The 23,247-nt window shown below is 32.2% G+C and overlaps 1 protein-coding gene across 3 annotated transcripts in view; it reads right to left on the bottom strand.

Annotated features, from left to right (window-relative positions):
- The window catches only part of LOC127730779 (leukotriene A-4 hydrolase-like), a 34,661-nt gene that overhangs the window by 980 nt on the left and 10,434 nt on the right, over positions 1–23,247 (bottom strand). For 2 of the 3 annotated variants that reach the window (XM_052239330.1, XM_052239328.1), the window contains 12 exons: positions 21,742–21,853; positions 20,362–20,430; positions 19,426–19,583; positions 15,032–15,104; positions 13,978–14,118; positions 13,337–13,431; positions 9,117–9,231; positions 7,685–7,826; positions 6,272–6,375; positions 4,996–5,066; positions 3,300–3,453; positions 2,102–2,184 (listed from right to left, as the gene is read on the bottom strand). In XM_052239330.1, the coding sequence (XP_052095290.1) occupies positions 2,102–2,184; positions 3,300–3,453; positions 4,996–5,066; positions 6,272–6,375; positions 7,685–7,826; positions 9,117–9,231; positions 13,337–13,431; positions 13,978–14,118; positions 15,032–15,104; positions 19,426–19,583; positions 20,362–20,430; positions 21,742–21,853 (1,317 nt within the window). Of the gene's footprint in view, positions 1–2,101; positions 2,185–3,299; positions 3,454–4,995; positions 5,067–6,271; positions 6,376–7,684; positions 7,827–9,116; positions 9,232–9,288; positions 9,404–13,336; positions 13,432–13,977; positions 14,119–15,031; positions 15,105–19,425; positions 19,584–20,361; positions 20,431–21,741; positions 21,854–23,247 lie in introns of all 3 variants that reach the window. The other variant, XM_052239329.1, reaches the window with a different exon arrangement.

Below are 23,247 nucleotides of genomic sequence, written 5' to 3'. Positions count from 1 at the left end.
GGCAGTCACAAATGCACACTTTTATTTAGGCATCACTAAAACATGAAATCTTTGAGGATAAATATTGATCAAAGACTCAAATGAACAAGTTGCAAAGAATTTTTCCAAACAATGGACACTGAAAACTGTAGAAAGAGTTTATTACATGAGAATTTGTAAATGGTTCCATTGAATCCTGTATTTCCCATGTTATTGATGCTGTTAGTGTATAGTGTAATGTTGACTGCCAAATACTAAGTCCATTTATAAGAAAAATTTTAACTTTTTCTTCAGATGCTATTTCTTGGTCTTGAAGAAGCTTCTGTCTATAAAGTTGCATAGCATTCCATGAATGTAAAATCTAAAAATTTCAATACCAGACTAAAATGTCAATGTAAAAAACTTAGTCCATCTATCAGTAAAATAAAATATAGAAAAAAAAGAAAATTTTTTTCTCTCAAAATTTGACTTAGTTATTTATGTGTAAATAAATGGAGAATGTGTCCCCATGGACACAGATGATGCCCCCGCTTGCATACAACATTATAAAGGGACATAACTCAAGAACAATAAAAGTGACGCTACCCAAATTTGTACTTGATCTTAGTTTTGTGGTAATAAGTATTGTGTATAGGTTTCATGTTTGGTTGGGGCAAACTTAAGTTACAGAACGAAAACTAAAAATTTTGCAATTTTGCAATTTATAGAGGGGCATAACTCAATAATGGTTAAAGTGACACTATCCAAATTCAACTTGATCTGTGTTTTATCAGTGGAAGGCAGAATTAAACATTGCATTGTATAAAGCATTGATTGTAGTTGATTCAACTATAGTAGTTGATTCAACTATAATCATGGACAAAAGAAGATAACTCCAATTTTAAAAATTACTTGAACAATGACATCATTGATATTTTTAGAAAAAAAATGAAAAATTTAGCAATTTTTCCATTTGTAAAGGGGTATAACTCTAGAACAGTAAAAGTGACGCCACCAAAATTCAAACTTGATCTGTGTATTGTGGTAATAAGCATTGTGTATAAGTTTCATAACATTTGGTTGAGGTAAACTTAAGTTAGAGAACAGAAATGAAAAATTTTGCATTTTTTCCATTTATAAAGGGGCATAACTCTAAAAGGGTTAAAGTGACACCACCAAAATTCAAACTTGATCTGTGTTTTGTGGTAATAAGCATTGTGTATAAGTTTGATAACATTTGGTTGAGGCAAACTTAAGTTAGAGAACGGAAACCAATTTTGGGATGTACGTACGGACGGACAAGGGTAAAACTTAATGCCCTCTCCGCTTCGGCGGGGGCATAAAAATACTTAAACAACAGACTGTGCCTAAATGTAAACCACTGATGAAATGTAGGATTGCAATGTCTAGCTCCCGTGCCATTAGACTATAAAAGAAATAGGAACCCTTTTCCCAGCCTGCCAGCTTTACTATACTTAAAAACATTTGGCACTTTGTGTGTGACAGGGCGATTGTACATTTCAAGATTCAAGATGCATCCTGATAGTAAAATGATTCAAACACAGTTTTGTCATCATTTTCATACTAAGAAATTTAATTTGCTTATAAAATTTTTTTTTCAACAACCTCATATCTTAAATACATAAGAATTCTTTCTTCATTTCCCATTTGCCTACATACATCATTTCAAAGTAGAATAATGTTCTTGGGATGAAATTTAATAGTGAGTGTGCAAAATTTTTGATTTTCAAAAACATAAAGTTGTGCTGAGTATATACATTATTCAACAACAGTCCAGATTTCAAGTTTAACATTAATATTGTATAAAACCAGAATCACACAACAGATAAGTTTGTCATTTTATTGTGTTTCAATTGGATACTTATCATTGGTCAGGAAGTGGTTATATACAGAAACATGAATAGTTCTCCTTTACAAAGGTTTATCACTTGTATATACTATTTATTAAATAAAATATATGGTCAAAGATTACAGTCTAATTAAAATATAGATCCTTTGTTTTGGGCTTTTGTTCCAAGGATATAGCAATTTTCTGTTGTACATTCAGTTTGAATACCTTCATGGTATACTCAGATTTTGTCATTATGATACACTTTTGGACAGTTTTCTATCATTTACTTACTTTAGTCTGATTTCTGAATTTTTTCTATCATTGAACTTGTATAATTCTTCCATTTTCTTTACTTTGATTAAGGACAATGGACTCTGAAATTTAAAACATATAAATTCTTATTTCTATATATCGACTTTTCATGAAATAACATACAGGTATTTCCCTATCAGTAGATTAAGTATTTCCCCATAGTAACAGTTTGTGTGCTTCCTAACATTTACTGCAAGCATTCTTTGATGTGGTATTATTAAGAATTGGTTTATTTGTACCTTGGGTTTTCTCATCTGTAATTTTTAGTATTTCATGATCTTCTATATACTGCTTTGATATTCCATTAACAAGATACAAACCTATTTTAAACCTGCCACATACTAATGTGAATATCAGTAACTTTATCAGGGATTGTTGTTAGTCCTATCTTAGTGATTTTGTCCTTTGAAGAATTAGGTAATGATGGCAGACATTTGGTGGTTTTAGACTTGTATGCTTTAGAACTTGAGGTATGGTACCGTAAAAGAAGAAACTGTTTTAATTTTGTAACCAGTATATGTTGACCCCCTCGTGTCTTTTCTGTTTTATTGATGGGTTGCTGTCTTATTCATATATACAGACATCTTTTTATTCATTTTAAAATATAAAAGCTGGATCAATACAGAGTTGAAGTCTTACTATTAGTGTTTTCAATTTCTGAAAAGGATAACTGCTATTCATCAGTTGATTAAATAGTATGATTCATTAATTAATGTACAGCCCAAAATCATTAAAATGATAACAAACAGATTGCGGAAACGGCAAATTTGCCAATTTTTCCATTTATAAAGGGATATAACTTAAGAACAGTGAAAATTTCGCCACCCATATTCGAACTTAATCTGTATTATGTAGTAATAAGCATTGTGTATTAGTTTCATAACATTTGGTTGAGGCAAAATAAAGTAAGAGTGCTGAAATAGCAAATTTTGCAACTTTTCCATTTATAAAGGACATAACTTGAGAACAGTTAAAGTGATGCCAACCAAATTCAAACTTTATCTGTGTTTGGTGATAATAAGCATTGTGTATAAGTTTCAAAACATTTGGCTGAGGCAAACTAAAGTTGAACAACAGAAACTTATTTTGGGACGTACGGATGGACATACAGACGGACAAGGGTAAAACTTAATGGCCCCTGCATTGCTAACAAAACATATGTTAGAAAAATATCTACCTCCAGTAACAATACTTTATAAAGGAAGATTCTGATCTGGTTTGATGTCATTTTCAGGATATCATTTGCACTAAACTGAGACAGGTCACTATCTGATGTGGCAGACCATTTATCACATAATTCTTGACAAGGCACAGCAAGACTTTCATCATATCTATAATTACAATAATATGGAATTAAATAAAAACATCTTTATGAATAAAGAACTATAATTATTGCACAAAGTATAATAACTTACCTAATAGAAATCTATTTGGATAAAATAAAACCAATATTAAATATCATAAACAATAACTTTTAGTCTCCTAAATCTGAATAATAAATATCAAGGATGAACACACAATAGTCCAGGAAGGCATGATCAGGCCACTTATGTTGGCAATAGAAGGAGATGGCATGATAAGGCCACTTATTTTGGCATTGAGAGAAGGCTGATCAGGCCACTTATTTTCCCATATAAAGGAAAAGGCATGATCAGACAACTTATTTTGCAATAGGAAAGAAAAGGCTTGATAAGGCCACTTATTTTTCCATAGGAAGGAGAAGGCATGATCAGGCTACTTATTTTACCATAAGAGGGAGGAGGAATGATCAGGCCACTTATTTTACCATAAGAGAAAGGAGGAATGATCAGGCCACTTATTTTGCCATAAAAGGGAGAAGAAGGCATGATCAGGCCACTTATTTTATCATAAGACTGAGGAGGAATGATCAGGCCACTTATTTTGTCATAAGAGGGAGGAGGAATGATCAGGTCACTTATTGTACCTAAAGAAGGAGGAGGAATGATCAGGCCACTTATTTTACCATAAGAGGGAGGAGGAATGATCAGGCCACTTATTTTGCCATAGGAAGGAGAAGGCTGATCAGGCCACTTATTTTGGCATAAGAGGGAGGAGGAATGATCAGACCACTTATTTTACCTAAAGAAGGAGGAGGAATGATCAGGCCACTTATTTTGCCATAAGAGGGAGGAGGAATGATCAGGCCACTTATTTTGCCAATGGAAGGAGAAGGCTGATCAGGCCACTTATTTTGCCATAAGAGGGAGGAGGAATGATCAGGCCACTTATTTTGCCATAGGAAGGAGAAGGCTGATCAGGCCACTTATTTTGGCATAAGAGGGAGGAGGAATGATCAGACCACTTATTTTACCTAAAGAAGGAGGAGGAATGATCAGGCCACTTATTTTGCCATAAGAGGGAGGAGGAATGATCAGGCCACTTATTTTGCCATAGGAAGGAGAAGGCTGATCAGGCCACTTATTTTGCCATAAGAGGGAGGAGGAATGATCAGGCCACTTATTTTGCCATAGGAAGGAGAAGGCTGATCAGGCCACTTATTTTGGCATAAGAGGGAGGAGGAATGATCAGGCCACTTATTTTGCCATAGGAAGGAGAAGGCTGATCAGGCCACTTATTTTGGAAGTAGAAAGCATGTCTTTTATAGTTTTTTTGAAAATAAACACATGACATAAGCACACACATAGATAATGTCATTTCATGGAAATGTGGTGTTTTGAAGGTTTTTGCATCATTCAAAGAAAGTAAAATAGACACTATATCTAAACAAAACTGTAACTGTCACTGCATAATGATAAATCTAGTTTGATAGCTATTGATCATGCACATATTAGTCTGCATCCAGTGCTTTTGAAATGAAAATGAAATGTTAATTATTAGTACATCAAACCTACTCTGGTTTAATGGGTGGCATCCCAACACCAGAAAACCATGTGTCCCAATCCACTTTGTTCAATACATCAACCTACAAAGAGGTTAAAAAAAAAAAATCAAGATAGCCAGGTTACATTAAAAAATTCATCCCATGACCAACATAAAGATAGGCAAGATTTCAAAAAGTCATCTTAAATCATAATGTTTTATATATTTGAATCACCTGTGTTAAAATGGATGATATCAAAGGCACTCCCATATGCTTAGTTATGTTCTAGGATAAAATAGACCTATGTCAACAGAAGTACATAAGAACATTGGGTAATCAGACAAAAATGGCAAAGTATGCATTACTATTTACGATTTCGATGAGATTGGAAATTCAGGAATTAATGTGTGCATTTAATATTACGATTGTTAAACAATTACTGTAAATTCAGAAATTATTGCGTGCATTTATTATTGTAATTTTGTCATTTTAGACTAAAATGCGATTTAAATTTTTGCGATATTGAGAAAAATCCTGTTTAATTCATATAAAAAATTTCAAAATGCGAGTTTAAATTTATTGCGATTATAACTCTGTTGCATTTTTCACACTAATAAAAACATCGCAATAATTTCTGAATTTACAGTAACAACACTGTGAGACTAATCATTGTGATTTCAGGATATGTTGCCTACACATATTGCTATCAAAATTTGAAATGCAAGTTTTTATTTTTGCAAAACCAGTCACATCACAATTTTCGCAATAATGAAAAGATAGCAATAATTTCTGAATTTACAGTATGTAACATTTATAATCCCATAAATTCAATCAATTAAATTTTTTTGAAATAGGTCAATAAATGTATGGAATGTACATAAAAGGCATAAATATTGAAATATTGCTAAGCAAAAATTACAGCTTAAAACACCAGAGAGCTTATAAAATATTGAGGAAAGTTGAATGTGCAAGGAGCCAAGATCATTAAGTCTAAATCAAGACCATCATCAAGTTGTACAATTTGTAATAAGAGTTGGTTTGATATGCCTCATGACAACAACAAAAAAGATGGTAAAATATCTGAACCATACTAGCTCTAGACCTTATGGTCATTGCTAGGAGTACCTGAAATGTTGACCACAAACAAAACTGATTATTTTTGTTCACATCTTTAATTAATATGGCTATCACTTTTTAGGTACTTCCTCTGAAAGTTGTAGAATCTTAAAATAATGACATAATCTTATAACATATATCCTAGTATTTTAAGTGATCATAGTAAGGATGTTTTAAAGCAACAGACCTACCTTTGATTGGAAAAATGAGAATAGGAAATCTTTCCACTGATTACTGTCTATAGATTTGTATTTGAATTTTTCAATATAAGCCTTCAGGAATGGTTCAAATTCATCTAAAATATATGGTTTAAGTTCAACAATTATCTAAGATTTATGTATATAAGATCAAGTTTAATTCCATAAATAAGTTTATACAATTTTATGTACTATAAATTCAGAAGGCTTTGTGATGTTTTCAACTTTGCAAAAAAAACCACTTTCATTTTAATTGTTATTCTAATGCAGCATTTTCTGAAAATAAAACAAGTAAAACTGTGAGCTACTGCTCACTGATGATACCCCCGTCGAAATATTTCGGTAAACAGGAATTTGTTGAGTGATGAATCTGAAAACGCATCACACGGTATAGCTGACTTATATAAACCCTGAAACCAAATTTCAGAAATCCTTGTCAAGTAGTTCCTGGGAAAAATGAGACGTAAATTTTCAACTTGGCTATCATGTGTAAAATAATACAAGTGTTCGGTAAACAGGAAGTTGTCGAGTGATGAATCTGAAAACGCATCACACGGTGTAACTTACTTATATAAACCCTGAAATCAAATTTCAGAAATCCTTGTCAAGTAGTTCCTGAGAAAAATGCGACGAAAATATTCATGGGACAGACGTCGGACTGACGGATGGATGGACTGACGGATGGATGGACTGACAGAAGGACAGACAGAGGTAAAACAGTATACCCCCACTTATTTAAAGCGGGGGTATAATAATTAATCTCATATTTTTGTCCATTGCTCAACAATTGCTATATTAAATGCACAGACAATTTTTTTTAATTCTCAATAAGGCTGGCCAATTTTGTCATATTATCAATAATACAAATTCAATATACCATTAACAGTATTCATGCATATATGTGTTTCTCGTTTCTCGGTTTTTATATAGATTAGACCGTTGGTTTTCCTGTTTGAATTGTTTTACACTAGTCATTTTGGGGCCCTTTATAGCTTGCTTTTCGGTGTGAGCCAAGGCTATGTGTTGGAAGGCCGTACTTTGACCTATAATTGTTAACTTTTTATACATTGTGACTTAGATGGAAAGTTGTCTCATTGGCACTCATACCACATCTTCTTATTTATATATATAATTTAATATTGGAAGACAAAGATCTATTTAATTTCTTAGTTACTGTGGATTCATTATTATTCCTGGGATACCAATTTTGTAGCTTTCAAGGGTAATGGTGAACCACAAACTTAAATGTTCAATAAAGTACAAATTTTCTATAGGACTTTATGCAGAAAATGGTAAAACCACAAAATCAAATAGCCATGAAAAACAATTTTTCCTCAATCCACAAAAAATTGGTAACCCTTACGAATAATTACAGTAATGAATATTCAATTGATCAATACTCCTTACCTGGTCCACCTAGAAGTGTTTCTAGGTAATACAATAATGTGAAACCTTTTTCATATGGTACAATAGAGAAAGCATCATCAGGGTCCACTCCTCTCAAATCTGGTATCAGTTTTGTGTACGGACCATTTTTTAAAACATCCACCTGCAAAAAAATATCCAACATATATCATACATTATTAAACTTAAATGCATGTTTTCACATGAAATATGAAGGACAGTGGTTCCCTACGGGGTCTCCAGATTCCACCACCAACAAAAACTGACCGCCGTGAAATAGCACAATAGTGCTGAAAGTAGCATTAAACACCAACCAATCAATCAATCAATAAATCAACAATCATATAAAATAAAAAATGTTAGAATTTTCAAGGACAAGTGTGTTTATTTACAAAAAAAAACAAAAGAAACAAATAACCATGTATGGATTCTTTATAATATATAAGCATTTCATTTGTAACTAGATGCTATCTAATTAACCATCCAGATGATCTACATATGCAACAAAGTGGTTCATCCTGGTAGCTCCTTTGTACTTTAATCTTTTCTTTTCAAAAATTATACATGCGCTACCCATCTCCAGCTAAGGTTGAAATTGAAGGTCGCATGAATAGATTTGAATGATTGAATTATTGACTTGCAAGCCAATAAAACATCAGAGATGATATTTAGCTTATTTTGACAAAACTGAACCAAAGTGACTGCTAATGGTGAAATATTATTCTGTCTTTATAAATGTTTGACACAAAAAAATCTGATTTTGATTTTTGTCCTTAATCGTAACTTAAGCACCTTTAAAGGATTTGATGGTTTTTTTTCTGAAAATAAGAATAACTTGTTTCTCTTTCCTGCAGACTACCTTGGTAGTCTGTTTGTAGCATATTTACATCAAATTTAGGAGGTTGAAGGTTTTTGTTTCTGGCCTGTTGAAACCAATTTTTAAAAACTTGTATTTGCTGTTTTTCTCTGTCAGATTATGGAAGTGAAAGCAAAACCTGTTTATTCAAAATCAGAACATTATGTTTGAGTATAGCAACAAATCTTTGGAACAGAACATTTATAATCCAGCTAAGTATGTCAGTTCAAAAGTAAGAGTTGTGTGCCAAGGACAACTGATTTGAAGATTCATAATAACAACTTTGAGGACAATCCCACACCATATAACAGTCACATAAATTTGTGATGCTATAAAAGGTATTCATTTCATAGATAAACCTTTAATAACCTAAGCAAGAGCTGTTATGAAGAACTCTAGAACTGCATTAGACAAACATATTTCATACATTTAGCAAAGTGAGTTTTCCTTTAGAGTATTCATCTCTAAAACAAGCAGTTAATTTTTTTTTGCAATTACTATTTGTAACATTTATTCATTATATATATGGAAACAGTGAAAAAGACACAGTCACTGCAAAAAATTGTGAAGAATTCTTACCACATTTTGTTGTAAATCATTCCATCCTTCTGCAGCACTTAACTGTCTTAAAGGTTCACCAAACATTCTACTTTGTATTTTTCTCTCCACAAATACAGTATGACCTTCATTTAACCTGACCATAAAGATTAATATCTGATGAGGTATATTTATGTATCTAAATAGTTCTTACCACACTTTGTTGTAATTCAATCCATCTCTCAGCAGCACTAATTTGTCTATAAGGTTCACCATACATTCGACCCTTTATTTTCCTCTCCACAAAAACAGTATGACCTTCATTTAACCTACCATGGAAATGCCAGAATAACATTATATTACCCCTGAATTTAATACTTGCAAGTTTATTATCTGGTTAAGGAATGGACCTTGATAACTAAATCTTTATCTACGGTTATTGGAATTACCATTCTGAGTTGATTGCAAGGAAATATAATTTTTGGCATTCCTGAGGGTGAGATTTATGCTATAAACAAGACCAATACCGGGTCTGGACCTTTGTCGCTGCATGTAATTGATTGAGGTAAAATATTTAATGGAAAATAACATTCCCTTTCATTGAAGCCAAGAAAATTTTCTATGTGTTGTAAAATTTCAAAGTGTGAACAAGAGGCAAGAGAGATGTAAAAATTGCTTACTTGTTACAACTCAGCATTATCAAGCTGCAGACCAAATATAAAATTATTCCCTTCAATAGGAGCCAAGTAAAAATTGATGAAAATTTTTCTAGTACAATGAGTGTTTTAAAGTGGCTGCAACAGGGATGTAAAAATAGCTTACTCACTACAACTCAATATTATCAAGCTGCAGACCAAATATTAAATCATTTCTTTCATAGAAGCCATGAAAACTTTGAAGAAACATGGTCTTTCAGACAGATAGACAGATGAAGTCGAGCTGTTACTAGACCTGCTTTCACCTTTTGCGACGCAGGTTAAAACAGTTTCAGAATGCTGCATGAGATCGAAATACAAATTTAGTTTGAGCATGGAAGTATTATATTGACAGGAACTACAACAATTTATTAGATAAAATTGAGAATGGAAATGGGGAATGTGTCAAAGAGACAACGACCCGATCATAGAGCAGACAACAGCCGAAGGCCACCAATGGGTTTCAATGCAGCGAGAAACTCCCGCACCCGGAGGCGTCCTTCAGCTGGCCCCTAAACAAATATGTATACTAGTTCAGTGATAATGGACGTCATACTAAACTCCAAATTATACACAGGAAACTAAAATTAAAAATGATACAAGACTAACAAAGGCCAGAGGCTCCTGACTTGGGACAGGCGCAAAAATGCGGCGGGGTTAAACATGATTTTTGAGATCTCAACCCTCCCCCTATACCTCTAGCCAATGTAGTAAAAACAAACGCACAACAGTACGCACAGTAAAACTCAGTATAAGAGAAGTCCGAGTCTGATGTCAGAATAGGAAACAAAAAAAAGATAAACAAAATGACAATAATACATAAATAACAACAGACTACTAGCAGTTACTGACATGCCAGCTCCAGACCTCAATTAAACTGATTGAAAGATTATGTCTTCATCATATGAATATCAGGCACAATCCCTCCTGTTAGGGGTTTAGTATTATACTGTCATAAAATATATGAGAAGAACATAACCTGTGTCATGCCAACAACTGGTTTTAGAATAAATGTGTTTAATTCCGATGCAAAGACCCTATAAGTGAATCAATATTAAAGCCAGAATATGCAATCTTTAATGACCTGACACCATATCGTAACTATATCCCTTTTTAATAAGTCTGTTTAAAGGTTTTGTTAGCTTTTGAGGTGAATACTGACATTTTTGTGCTTTGTAAAGAATATTACTATAAAAGATTGGATGTGAAATACCCGAACGTATAAGATGTCTGCATGTTGAGTTATATTTACGAATGATGTCCTTGTACCGATGATAAAATTTAGTAAATGTTTTGACTAGTTTATGATATCGAAAACCCTGGTGAAATAATTTTTCAGTGATACATAAATTTCTCTCGCTAAAATCTAATACGTTGTTACATACACGAGCGAATCGTACAAGTTGAGATATATAAACACCATAAGATGGTGACAAGGGAACGTCACCATCTAAAAATGGATAATTAACAATAGGAAATGAAAAATCATCTCTTTTATCATAAATTTTTGTATTAAGCTTCCCAATAATGATATAGATATCAAGATCGAGGAAAGGACAGTGGTCATTGTTAGTATTAGCTTTATTTAAAGTAAGTTCAACAGGATAAATTTCTTTAGTATATACACTGAAGTCGTCATTATTGAGAGCCAATATATCATCCAAATATCTAAAAGTATTGTTAAATTTTTGTATCAGATAGAACTTATTTATAACCTGAGGAGTGTTGTAGAAAAGATATGGAAACTGTCTAATTAGTGTGCTATCGTTAATTTCCTTTTGTGACTATCTGCGATGCCGCTGTCATAAGATGACCAGAGATACTTCTTATCAATTACATGGTTTTTATTGAGACAGGTTAACACTAATATCTGTCGGAAAATACCTTAGCTTATTTCAATCTTGTCAGCTGACCTTTAGCCATAAACAACTTATTAAAAAAAATTGACTGATGCATTAAAAATGAAAATCGACCCAGAATTATTTATACTGCAACGTTTTAAAATAGTGAGTGACAATACTTAATTTCTTCAAGGATTAAGTTATAACAGTCATAAGGGTAATTTCCAGTTACGGCCAAGTCACAATAATTTTCCCTATGAAAATAGACACTGTGAAGAATCGAGTAACATACATAGTTAAAGGCCATGAATCATGATAAGCCAGGAAAGTTTAAAATACGAAAATTAATCGAGCCAGTGCTAAATGACACTGAGTAATAATATATTATAAATATTCTTAAAAAGAAAGAAGAGGCACCTTGTTATATATATACTTATATTGAGATCACATGCACATATTACATATTAAGGATTTATATCTAGGTTCATGTTCATAATCATAATACTGGTAATAATCCAATCCAGGATTTAGAGCGAAGCCAAGTTATTGTGTATTTATTTAACAGATATGGTAGACATCTCCATCATCAACGTTTTTTTTCTAGAATTTTTAATGATGTATCGCACACATTCATCAATATATGACATGTTTCCCTAGAATTAAGACAACTTCCGATTTCTTCGTTTATTTTCGGTAATCGCAGAAACAACCGAAAATGGCTCAAGTTAATTAACAAGTCATGATGAAACATTTGAAGTCAGGTCGTAATAGTTCCTGTCAATATAATACTTCCATGGTTTGAGAAAAAAGGAAAATACATGGGCATTTCTAATAACAAAAAGGTCAAGGTTAAATAAATGTACATTTTCTTTTAAAACAGAAGATGTAAAAGGAAGGATTGATGCTTTATTCAATGTGTATGTACGCATGACACTCAAAGGGGGAGGGGGATGGTTTAGTGTAATGTCCACTGCATAAACACAACTTAACAAAAGGGAAGTTTACAAAAGTTGACATCCAGTTTATATCTACTAATTCGGTTCAGTGAGTTAGTCTTAGATATATGATTTTTTTTATAAGTTACCAGCTTTCAGGAACTGTGAGTACTCTCAGATCTTTATTTGGTGTCTTTGTTAGTTACATTTGTGCTTTGTATTGATCTGAGGAGTTAAGTCCTTTTCAACTGATTTTTATAGTTTGTACTTATGTTGTGCTGTTACACCACTGTTTCAGGTTCAGGGAGGGTTTAACTTTGCCACATTCTGTATATGCATGTCCCAAGTCAGGAACCTGTAATTCAGTGGTTGTCTTTTGTTGCTATATATCATATTTCTTTTTGTTTATTGTTTTGTACAATTTGTTCATGTGTTAAGGGGAGGGTTGGGCGACCCAAAACATGTTTAACTCTGTCACATTCTGTTTGTGCCTGTGCCAAATCAGGAGCCTGTAATTCAGTGGTTGTTGTTTGTTGCTGTATATCATATTTGCTTTTCTTTTATTGTTTTGCACATACATTGTATATCAGTTTATTAGTTTTCTCGTATGAATTTTATAACTTTTGTCATGCTGGGGCCTTTTACATCATTTCTACGTCATTAAGTCTCTGGCGGAGAGTGTCTCATTGGCATTCAAACCACATCGTCGTTATTTAATAGGTAGGTTAGGATCTGTGCACTCAGCTGTATGAGATAAAAAAAAGAGTCTAAATAGATCCATGTAAACATACCAAAAATGTTCAGGATTTTTATTGGTGACTAAGTTCCCTGTCCAGCTGTGAGAGATTTCATGTGCAACAACATCTGCTAAAGACTTATCACCAGCCTGTTATAAGAGAAGCATACCTATATATTGTAATGTTATAAAACTACTAGTGATCTTGTTCAAGTCAAAGGAGAAGGGGCAATATGGCCCAATTTGATCCAAAATTTAGTGCAAATTAAATATTTACTGTGCATGATTTCATATTAACCCTTACATGACTAAAGTAAAAGGTGTTTGGAAAATATAAATGCTCTCGCAGGCAAGTTTCACCCTTCCACATTCTTTTGTGTCTGACCTAAGTCAGGTAAATCAGTGGTTGTTGTTGGTTGCTTTTTGTCATGTTTTTTTTTTCATTTGTTGTCTTACCATAAGCTAGGCCACTGGTTTTTTTGTTGAATTATTTCATATTTTGTCATGTTTGGATCTTTGATAGTTGACTGTACCATACAGGTTTTCTCACTGTTCAAGGCTATAAGGTGACCTATAGTTGCATACATCCAAGTTACTTGGTCGCTGATGGATAGTTGTCTTAGTGACAACCATACCACATCACCTTTATATGTTTATATGCTATCTAGATTTGACTTATCCTATGTTATAACTTACCAACAAAGTAGGTGTCACAAACGTCAGACATGGATTTTCCATTCCACCATATGGGAAAGAGGGAGGTAAAACCAGTAGATCATATCGTCCCCAGACGTATGGACCACATAGCTTTTCTGCTGTCGTTAACATTGTCTCTGTCTATAAAAAAGAATCTTTGTTCACTTCAAATTCATATTTACCAATAAACTTAAATAAAAATTAGAGTTCATATCAATGTGTTTGTTTCATACCAATGTGTTTCAAATTTAGAAAACACATTCCAGGATCCTATGTTTCTTAAATTTGCAAATAGTGTGACAAAACATTATTGATTAATACTATCTGTGAAATACAAATACACAAATCATTTTTATCTTTAATACCCTCATGATTTTCATTAGACATATACATTTACATCTCCCAAAACCTGTGATTTTGCCAGGGGGTGTTTCTTTTTGATCAAATGTGTACATTAAGTGGAATATACTAATAGTGGACTTTACTGAAAATCATCCAATTTGTAAACTTTTAAGAAACAAGAGGTACCACCATTTTTCCTTTTATTTCCTAAAGAAGGTTGATCTAAAATTAGAGAATCCTAAGAACCAGAATCTTCTACCGGGAAAACATATGTTATTTTGATATTTATTTCAATTTAATTCCAATCAGTTATGTTGAGCCATTTGCCTATCTTATCTAGCTGAGAATTTTTGCTGTTTTCTCTCTATTCATTATACATGTTTTGTAGTTTGAAAAATGCAAAAAATGAGTTAAAACTTTCATTTAATATGGTTAATTTGTGGATCTTATCTTGCTGAATTTTTTTACTCATTATTTCTCTCTATGAGCTTTTTTTCAGTGACACTCACTGACAAGTCTTCACAATGATATCTGTTTATAGATTTTGAAATCTATATTTCAATATTGATGAGTAATAACTGGCAGTCATTAGTTTTTCTTTCTTTTGTTTGATGGTAAGAAAAGATACCACTTGAACATTTCTTTTGACTTCACAAAAATTCCATATTAGATTTTATAGTCTGCTAAGCAAAATGCAAGTGAATATATAAACCTCAGAAAATTCAAAAGCTGCTGCATCAACAAATTCTTTCTCTGACCATACTTTTGATCGTGGTCCAATATCTCTGAAAATAAAATGTAAAATATATATAAAAGATGTAGCATAATTTCGAATGAAACAACTAACTATCAGTAACAAAAGGATAAGGATGTATACAATTATAGGTCACTATATGGCCTTCAACAATGAGCAAAACCCAAACTGAATAATAAGATATAAAAGGACCCTGCAAAAGAGAAAACCAACAGCCTTATACATATTCACCTGAACAGATTTTTATTTTCTTTTAATATTAAATGAAGATAGAGGTAATCATTGCAGAGATGACATGCTGTCTTGAAGCTCCTAAAATCCTTCAGGAATATTTAACACTAAACAAGAGGCTCCTAAGAGCCTTAATTACTCAGCTGTCAAAAATATATCCTGCATTGTTAGTCTTTTTTTTGCTGTTTACTGTTACTAGTTACTACCTATCTATTATAGTTTTCAAGATAATTGAAAACAAGAGTGCACACGCTGAAATGTCTAGCCTACTTTACTACCATTGATTTCATGTTGATAGCACTAAATATAAAGTTTTACTACAAGTTTAACATTTACTTATCATGATCCAAGAAAATAAGGTCAAGGTCAGATAAACCAAGCCAGAGATACATGTACACCTTACAATCATTCCATACATTGAATATAGTTGACCTATTGCTTATAGTATACAAGAAACAGACCAAACCATGAAAACGTTATATTGATCAATGAACCATGAATATGAGGTCAAGGTCAGATGAACCCTGCCAGACAGACATGTACACTTTACAATCATTCCATACACCAAACATAGTTGACCTATTGCTTATAGTTTAAGAAAGACAGACCAAAACACAAAAACTTAAAAATGAGGTCAAGGTCAAATAAAACCTGCCAGACTGACATATACATCATAAAATATTTCCATACACCAAATATAGCTGACCTATTGTATACAGTATTAGAAAAATAGATCAAAACACAAAAACATAACTTTAACCACTGAACCATGAAAATGAGGTGCAGGTGAGATGACACCTGCCAGTTGTACATGTACACCTTACAGTCATTCCATACACCAAATATAGTAGACCTATTGCTTATAGTATCTGAGATATGGACTTGACCATGAAAACTTGACCTTGTTCACTGATCCATGAAATGAGGTCGAGGTCAAGTGAAAACTGTCTGACAGGCATGGGGACTGTGCAAGGTATGCACATACCAAATATAGTTATTCTATTACTCATAATAAGAGAGAAATTAACATTACAAAAAATCTGAACTTTTTTTTCAAGTAATCACCATGAAAATGAGGTCAAGGACAGAGGACATATGACAGACGGAAACTTCATAACATAAGGTATCTATATACAAAGTATGAAGCATTCAGGTCTTTTACCTTCTGAAATATTAAGCTTTTAAGTAGTTAGTTAACGCCTCTGTGTCCGCCACTGCTGGATCACCATCCCTATGTTGAGCTTTCTGCGACAAAAGTCTCAGGCTCAACAAAAAAATCGTAAATAAGGGCAATAATTCCTGTAAGGAGTCATCAAATTGTTTCAGCCATATAAATATTTTTAAAGAGCTTTGTATAGCTGATCATTTTTGCTCTTCACATTTTCTACCTATCAATTATCATAGTTTTCCAGATAATATGCAAAAAGTTGATAATTAGTCAAAAATTGACATTTTAGGTCAATTACTGCTATAAGGAGTCATCTTATTCTTTCAGACATTTAAGCAAATTGTATAGGTTTGTATAGACGAGTTTATATATAACTGACCTAGAAAACATGGGCAAATCCATTAACCTCTCACGTGACTGATCAGCCATAACAACCGTGAAAAATTACGCATGTGTATTGATCAAAACATTATTAATTTTCTGTTTACATTTGTATTTCTTTCATTTTATGATTTGTTTTACTATGGATACTGCCGAAAGTTATAAAAAAAGGTGGAGGCATTTCTTGTGCAGTTACTAGTTGTACAAATAATTGTAGATGTGGAAAAAAAATCAATATTTAAATTACACAATGAGTTGCACAATGACTGCCCTTGTTTGATTCCATAAAACATGAATAAGTCTCATTTGATGCCTTCTGACGAGCCAACAAAACTTGAGTGGACCAAAGCTATAAACATAAAAACTTTGCATAAACAGGTTTTTGAATGGTCCGGACATTTTTTTCTGGATGGCACAGCAGCACCGACTGCACACAATCTGTTTTTTTTTCTTTTTTTCAAATAAAAATTGTTATGAAAGTAAAATTACACTGGTAGACGAATGTTAACACGTCGTGAAACGACTGTAAAAAACTTGAATTAATCGATGAAAATTAATCTGATGACTACAGTGCATCAGCCTCTTTTTATATAGAAGATCCACACATCAGATGCAGAAGCAGGATTTTGAAAAGGGGGAGGGGCACAGGCCCCCAAACTTGACAAAATTTGTAATGGAAGTGGTAAAAAGTCTGGATTAACCATAAATAAAGCTCCATAAGGGGGCGCCGAAACTTGATTTGAACTTTCCTCATCAGTAGATTATTCTGTGCATGAATTATTAAATTTTACACATTAGAAAGTATTTTTCAAAAGTCTTGGTAATCAAATAGTTTACTAGAACCTATGGACCACAAGCACAAAACTCTCGTCTCTGTGAAAAAGTTCATCATCAAACAGTACATGTCTATAGATATAAGAAGATGTGGTATGAGTGCCAAGGAGACAACTCTCCATCAATAGGTATATTTTTCAGCCGAGTCAAGTAACTGCGCGTCGGAGATAACAAGCTGTCGAATGATAGGACGATGGATAACAGGATTATTGAATTTTAGGACTGTCTCATTATAGGTCTGACCACAGAAATTTCTACGATTTGATAAAAATTGCACCTGGTTTTTCTAATATATCACATTTGACCCGGCAAGACAATTTATTTTTATTTATGTATGTGTTATAATAATCAATATTATGATTACCAAATAATTATAATCGATATGTAACCTGGGATTAGTATTCCTATATATTATGTCCCAGGTGTAACAAAACAATTATTCTATGGCATTAAAGTACAATTATTATGGCAATGTTAAAAGTACATAGATTTGTAGTTATCTTTACATTCTAATACTGTGTTTGATTTTTTAATTGTACAAGAAAGACCATTCCAAACTTTTTGTCTACTGTACTAGAAACTGCACTTATATCACTCTGTATTTGGCTTTGGAATTATAAAATTATCAGATGATGAAAATCTCGTATTGTATTTTTGGTTTGCAGAAGCTGATATAATTAGACTTGGAAAATATTCTGGAGCTAAACCATTTTTTGCCTTATACATTAGTAATGATTTATGATATTGTATTCTCTTTGTAATTGGCACAATGTCCCATTTGTGAAACAATTTTCTAGAAGGTTTGATGTAATTATGTTTGTCTAGAATTATTCTTGCTGCCCTCTTTTACAGTTGTTGCAGTTTCCCCATAAAGAACAACAATAACACTCACATTTTGAGCATTTTTGCTATGTTGGATTTTCTCTATCTATTATGGTTTTCAAGATATTAGACATTTTAAATGCATTTTACCTAGATGTTAAATTTTAAAACAGTGAGGCCATATTGGTTTATTGGCAAGAACAAAAAACACATCAAAAAATTCTTTAAGAGATGCATTTTCAAAATATTTGAGCATCTGTCTTAAAATTAAAACGTTCATTATGAGCTCAAAATATAATTTGTTTAAAAATCAATATATGACATACACATGATATAGGAAAGATCTTGAATTATAAGGCTGCTCTATACTTTATATGATAATGGAAATAGATGCAAACTATATATATAAATTGTTTCTTTGATGTTTTGTAAATAATCGTTTTTGCCATCTAAAAAGAATGATTTAATTTTCAAATGAAAATGCAGTACATGAATGACAGGAAAGTAAGCACCTTTCGGTGCTCAGTAAAAGAACAGATTTCCAATGTCCCACACATTGCAAATATTTTATCTGTTCAAGGTCAATAACTTAAGAGGATTTTTATTTTTGTTCTTTAATTTTTTTTATAAATATCTTAAGGAAATTATGCTTAAAAGTGCTTACAATGCAATTTCACATAAAATTAATATTACCACAAGGCACAACTCTTTTAAAAACATTTGTCAGCACTGATTTTCGAACTTGTCTGAGACATTGCTGATATAAACCTCTGATATAAGTTTGATGAAAATTTGGCAAGAATTGTACACATGAGAGCTCTTACAAGACCAGACTTATGGATGGACGGACACCCAGTATTTTTAAGTCCCTGCAATGTGTCGCACAGGAGACAAAAAGACTTAAAGCTGATATTACCTGCTCTCTAGATCACCACCAACAATGGCAATAAGATAAGATGGTATTGGTACTTTCTGTTCAAATCTATAAATAGATTTACTGTTATCACTACTATCAGTCTCCGATCCTGTACTAATGGCACTCATCAGTAAAGTAATCTCCTTTGGAGCTGTTATCTGTCAAAATAAATTTAAAAAAAAAGTAATGTAACAAAAAAGCTTTACTTTTATTTAGTATCAAAAATAAAATCTATATAAAATAATATTGTTCTTGATTTACTTATAATTGTTATATCAAAGAATTCAAACGTAACCTAAAACTTTGCTTTGAATTATTCCCCAGAATTCTGAACAATTCTGATACAGGTAAATCTAAGATCTATAAGTGGCCATCAACTAAGTCAAAATACAAGTTTGTCAATTCGTCATCAAGGTTACTAAAGTGTAATACCACCCAAATAACATAAAAAACAGTGCTTTGAGATCTATAACATTTTTGTGTCATCTGAATAGTACGGTCAACTCATTGAGGGATCACAATCTATAATTTTGGGAATTTGGTAATAAATTTTTATTTGTTTTTATATTGCAATGATTCCTGAAGATTTGGTCATTTAAGTATAATATTCCCATCTTTACATGACATAAAGTGTTTGATGTAGATTCTGTATTCAAATATTTTGGACTAATTAATTCCCTATAAAATTGACCTAACAAGAAATGTTATGAACAGATTATAGACTATGAGCATATTGGGATGTCATTTGCTAGGCCTTACTATAGGTTTCAGTCCCAATCCATGAAGTCATTAGATGGGCTTTAGCCGAACTTGATTCAGCTGTCATGGTTGTTTATTAGACCTTGTCTATTGTTGCATGTTTACCTCTGTCCATTTCACATGAATAAAAACAGGCATACAAACACTACATGTATAATCAGATAGACAGTACTTTACCGTGGCAGTGTATGGAAACTTCACAGATGGGGTATCTTGACAAGGTACAAAACTTCTGCAATGAATTGCCTGAAAAAAAGGAAAAAAATCATATTTGGTACTCACCCTAAGCACTGTTATACTAACGTTATTTTCCCTATACAACTACATGCATATCTTCTTTCAGTTATTGAAAAGCCCTACTTCATTCTGATGAACTCTTCAGGAAATATATGCAGCTTTGAAATCAAACAGATTTCAAATTTTAACTAGACATTTCAACAACATCATAATGTTTGACCTGTCAATGTCAGACTATTTAATGGTTTTATAAATGTTAAAACAAGGTGTTTTATTTGGCATTTCTGTAGGAATTAATGCGTTGATAGTTGCTACATTGCCAGTTTATCAATATAAATATTGAACTCTGATAGTATGAATTGGTTAATTTTGTTGTACCAATTTTTGTGGATAATGGAACAATTGTACTTATGCTGATACCTGATTTGTATTTTCAATAACAAAGAAATCCACAAAAATATGTACTCCATGAACAACAAAATGCACTGTGTAAATCTCACAAATGATTTCTCTGCCCCTACATCAAGCAATGGAAAAGTCTATGATTTGAAATGGGAAACCTTCAAAATAATTAAATCATCTAATAAAAAATTTTGCTTGTATCCATTACTTTTATTCATATTTACTCTCATAGGCACACATTAGTATCACGTTTGTGTAACCTCTCATCCCAATCAGTATAACTGATTTATTTTAACCTCAAAGTAGATTTAAGTACTTAATTAAAAAAAAAAACAGGTTTAGATTACCAGTATAAAAAATCAGTGAGAAACCTATAAAATTTTTGACAAAAAATATTTTGGTCTGAATTATTTCCTAACAATTTTAGGTTTTTCTATATATAAATCATATTATGTATCTAATCAGAAATTGACAAATGTAAATGTTTATCAAATTTTTGTTCAAGAATACATTAAAAGATATAACGAAAACAGAACAATGAAATTTAATACATTACTGAAGTCACTAAAAAGAAGTTTAGACGATTGAATAGAATAAAACATAATGCATTAAATGTTGTACAATTGTATTTCAAGAAATTTATACATATTATTATAATATATACATATATACCAGCAGCTGATTCCTAACCTGGGTAATCAGTGGAATATATAACAGGTTACATCAAGAAAAGCTTGGTTTCTTGGTGTAACAATGTAACAAGCATATTTGGTGAATAAATATATAATGTCGTTCAAAGTAGATTTAAGTACTCAATTAATAAAAAAAACAGGTTTAGATTACCAGTATGAAAAATCAGTGAGAAACCTATAAAAAAAATTTTGTGCATTTGTATTTTATAAAACATTTTGTGCATACCTGACACTGACTAAACAAATATGGCTGCCTCTTCCCTGCTGTCTGATCGGCTGTCAACCATTGGAATGCTGATGCCTCTGGTGATGTTTCATACTCTATTGATATGTTCAGTCTATTGATAAAAACACATAACAATTTAATAACAATAAAAACTGTAAATAAACATCTGCAACATTTCTCTCAGAATAATCAATATTGTATCAATTAACAAAGAGATAAATGTGTGATGACATACCAGTTCAATCAAGCCAGACTTGTACTTCATATAAAAATATTCAAAGTTGTAACCGTAACCATGATAGAGGACTGATTGACTGGCAAAAAGATGGACACATAGGCAAGAAAACGAACTGCCTCCTACTATTGTAGACAGGGATTAATATATCAAAGGACAGAAGCTATATTATATCTCGCTTGTATGTTATTTTTATAGTAAAATGCAGATGTTTAAATTTAAATGACAATACTGCAACACCTAAATTATGAAAAATATTCAAAGTAAATGAGCCGTGACTGAAGATGTAGGGCCAAATAATTTCAAGGAAAAGAGATGGGGAGATGGGTGTTGCTCATTGTTGAAGGCCGAACAGTGACATACAGTTGCTTACAACCTAGTCATTTGATCTCTGACACATTGTTGTCTCATTACCAATCATTCCACATCTTCTTATTATTATATTGTTTACTAGGTTTTCCATGTTATCAGCTAATGAAGCATATTAAAGAAATGATCTGTTGACCCCAGTCAGTAATAGATATGGAATCTAAATGATGGTCAAGGCAGAAACTGTCTTTAAAACTTGCACAGTCCAGCAACTGACAGGATGATAGTTAACACATGAATTCAAATGTAAACAAGAGCAAGATTAATCACATGAATAAGGAGGGGAAAGGGTTTCATATATTACTTGACAATGCAAGAAGGCTAATGCAGTATATTGTTTAGCATAAATGGTCTATCATAAGCATGCTTTTCACAGATGGAATATTTTCCAGATTAGTCAAATAAATAAATCAATATCAACCCAGAAGGAATCCAAAATTAAGATCATCTTTTTGGCTGGACTATTTCCCTGTTACATAGGCATAATTTCTATTTCTCACTGGTGTATCAATATGACTTGCATTTACAGATTACTTTTATAATTTGTTATGATTCATTTACTTTGAAAAGGAAGTTTGAAAGATCATGTGAACTACCATTTCATACGTTTTTGTCAGTTGATATTTTGTAAAAATTGGAAGTCAGAGGCTGTGTTTACATATCCTCCTGGTTGACTTATTTCAGACAAAATAATGGTATGTGACTAAGAATATCATGATAACTGTACTTGTGCACTTTTTTGTTTTGTATTAGCCATTTTAATTTAAAATTTAAGCTCATGAAGAAAGAAAAATTGAAAAAAAAACATTTTTTACACTTTCATTTCTCTTACATACATGTCTTAACCATGTTAACTACAGATATGTATGTTGTTGAATTATTATTACTTTTGTATTGAACAT

Source organism: Mytilus californianus, unplaced genomic scaffold (genome assembly GCF_021869535.1).
Source record: "Mytilus californianus isolate M0D057914Y unplaced genomic scaffold, xbMytCali1.0.p SCAF_2, whole genome shotgun sequence".
NCBI classification, from domain to species: domain Eukaryota; kingdom Metazoa; phylum Mollusca; class Bivalvia; order Mytilida; family Mytilidae; genus Mytilus; species Mytilus californianus.
The sequence above is the reverse complement of the archived record's forward strand: the minus strand, read 5'-3'. Positions and strand labels throughout refer to the sequence as shown.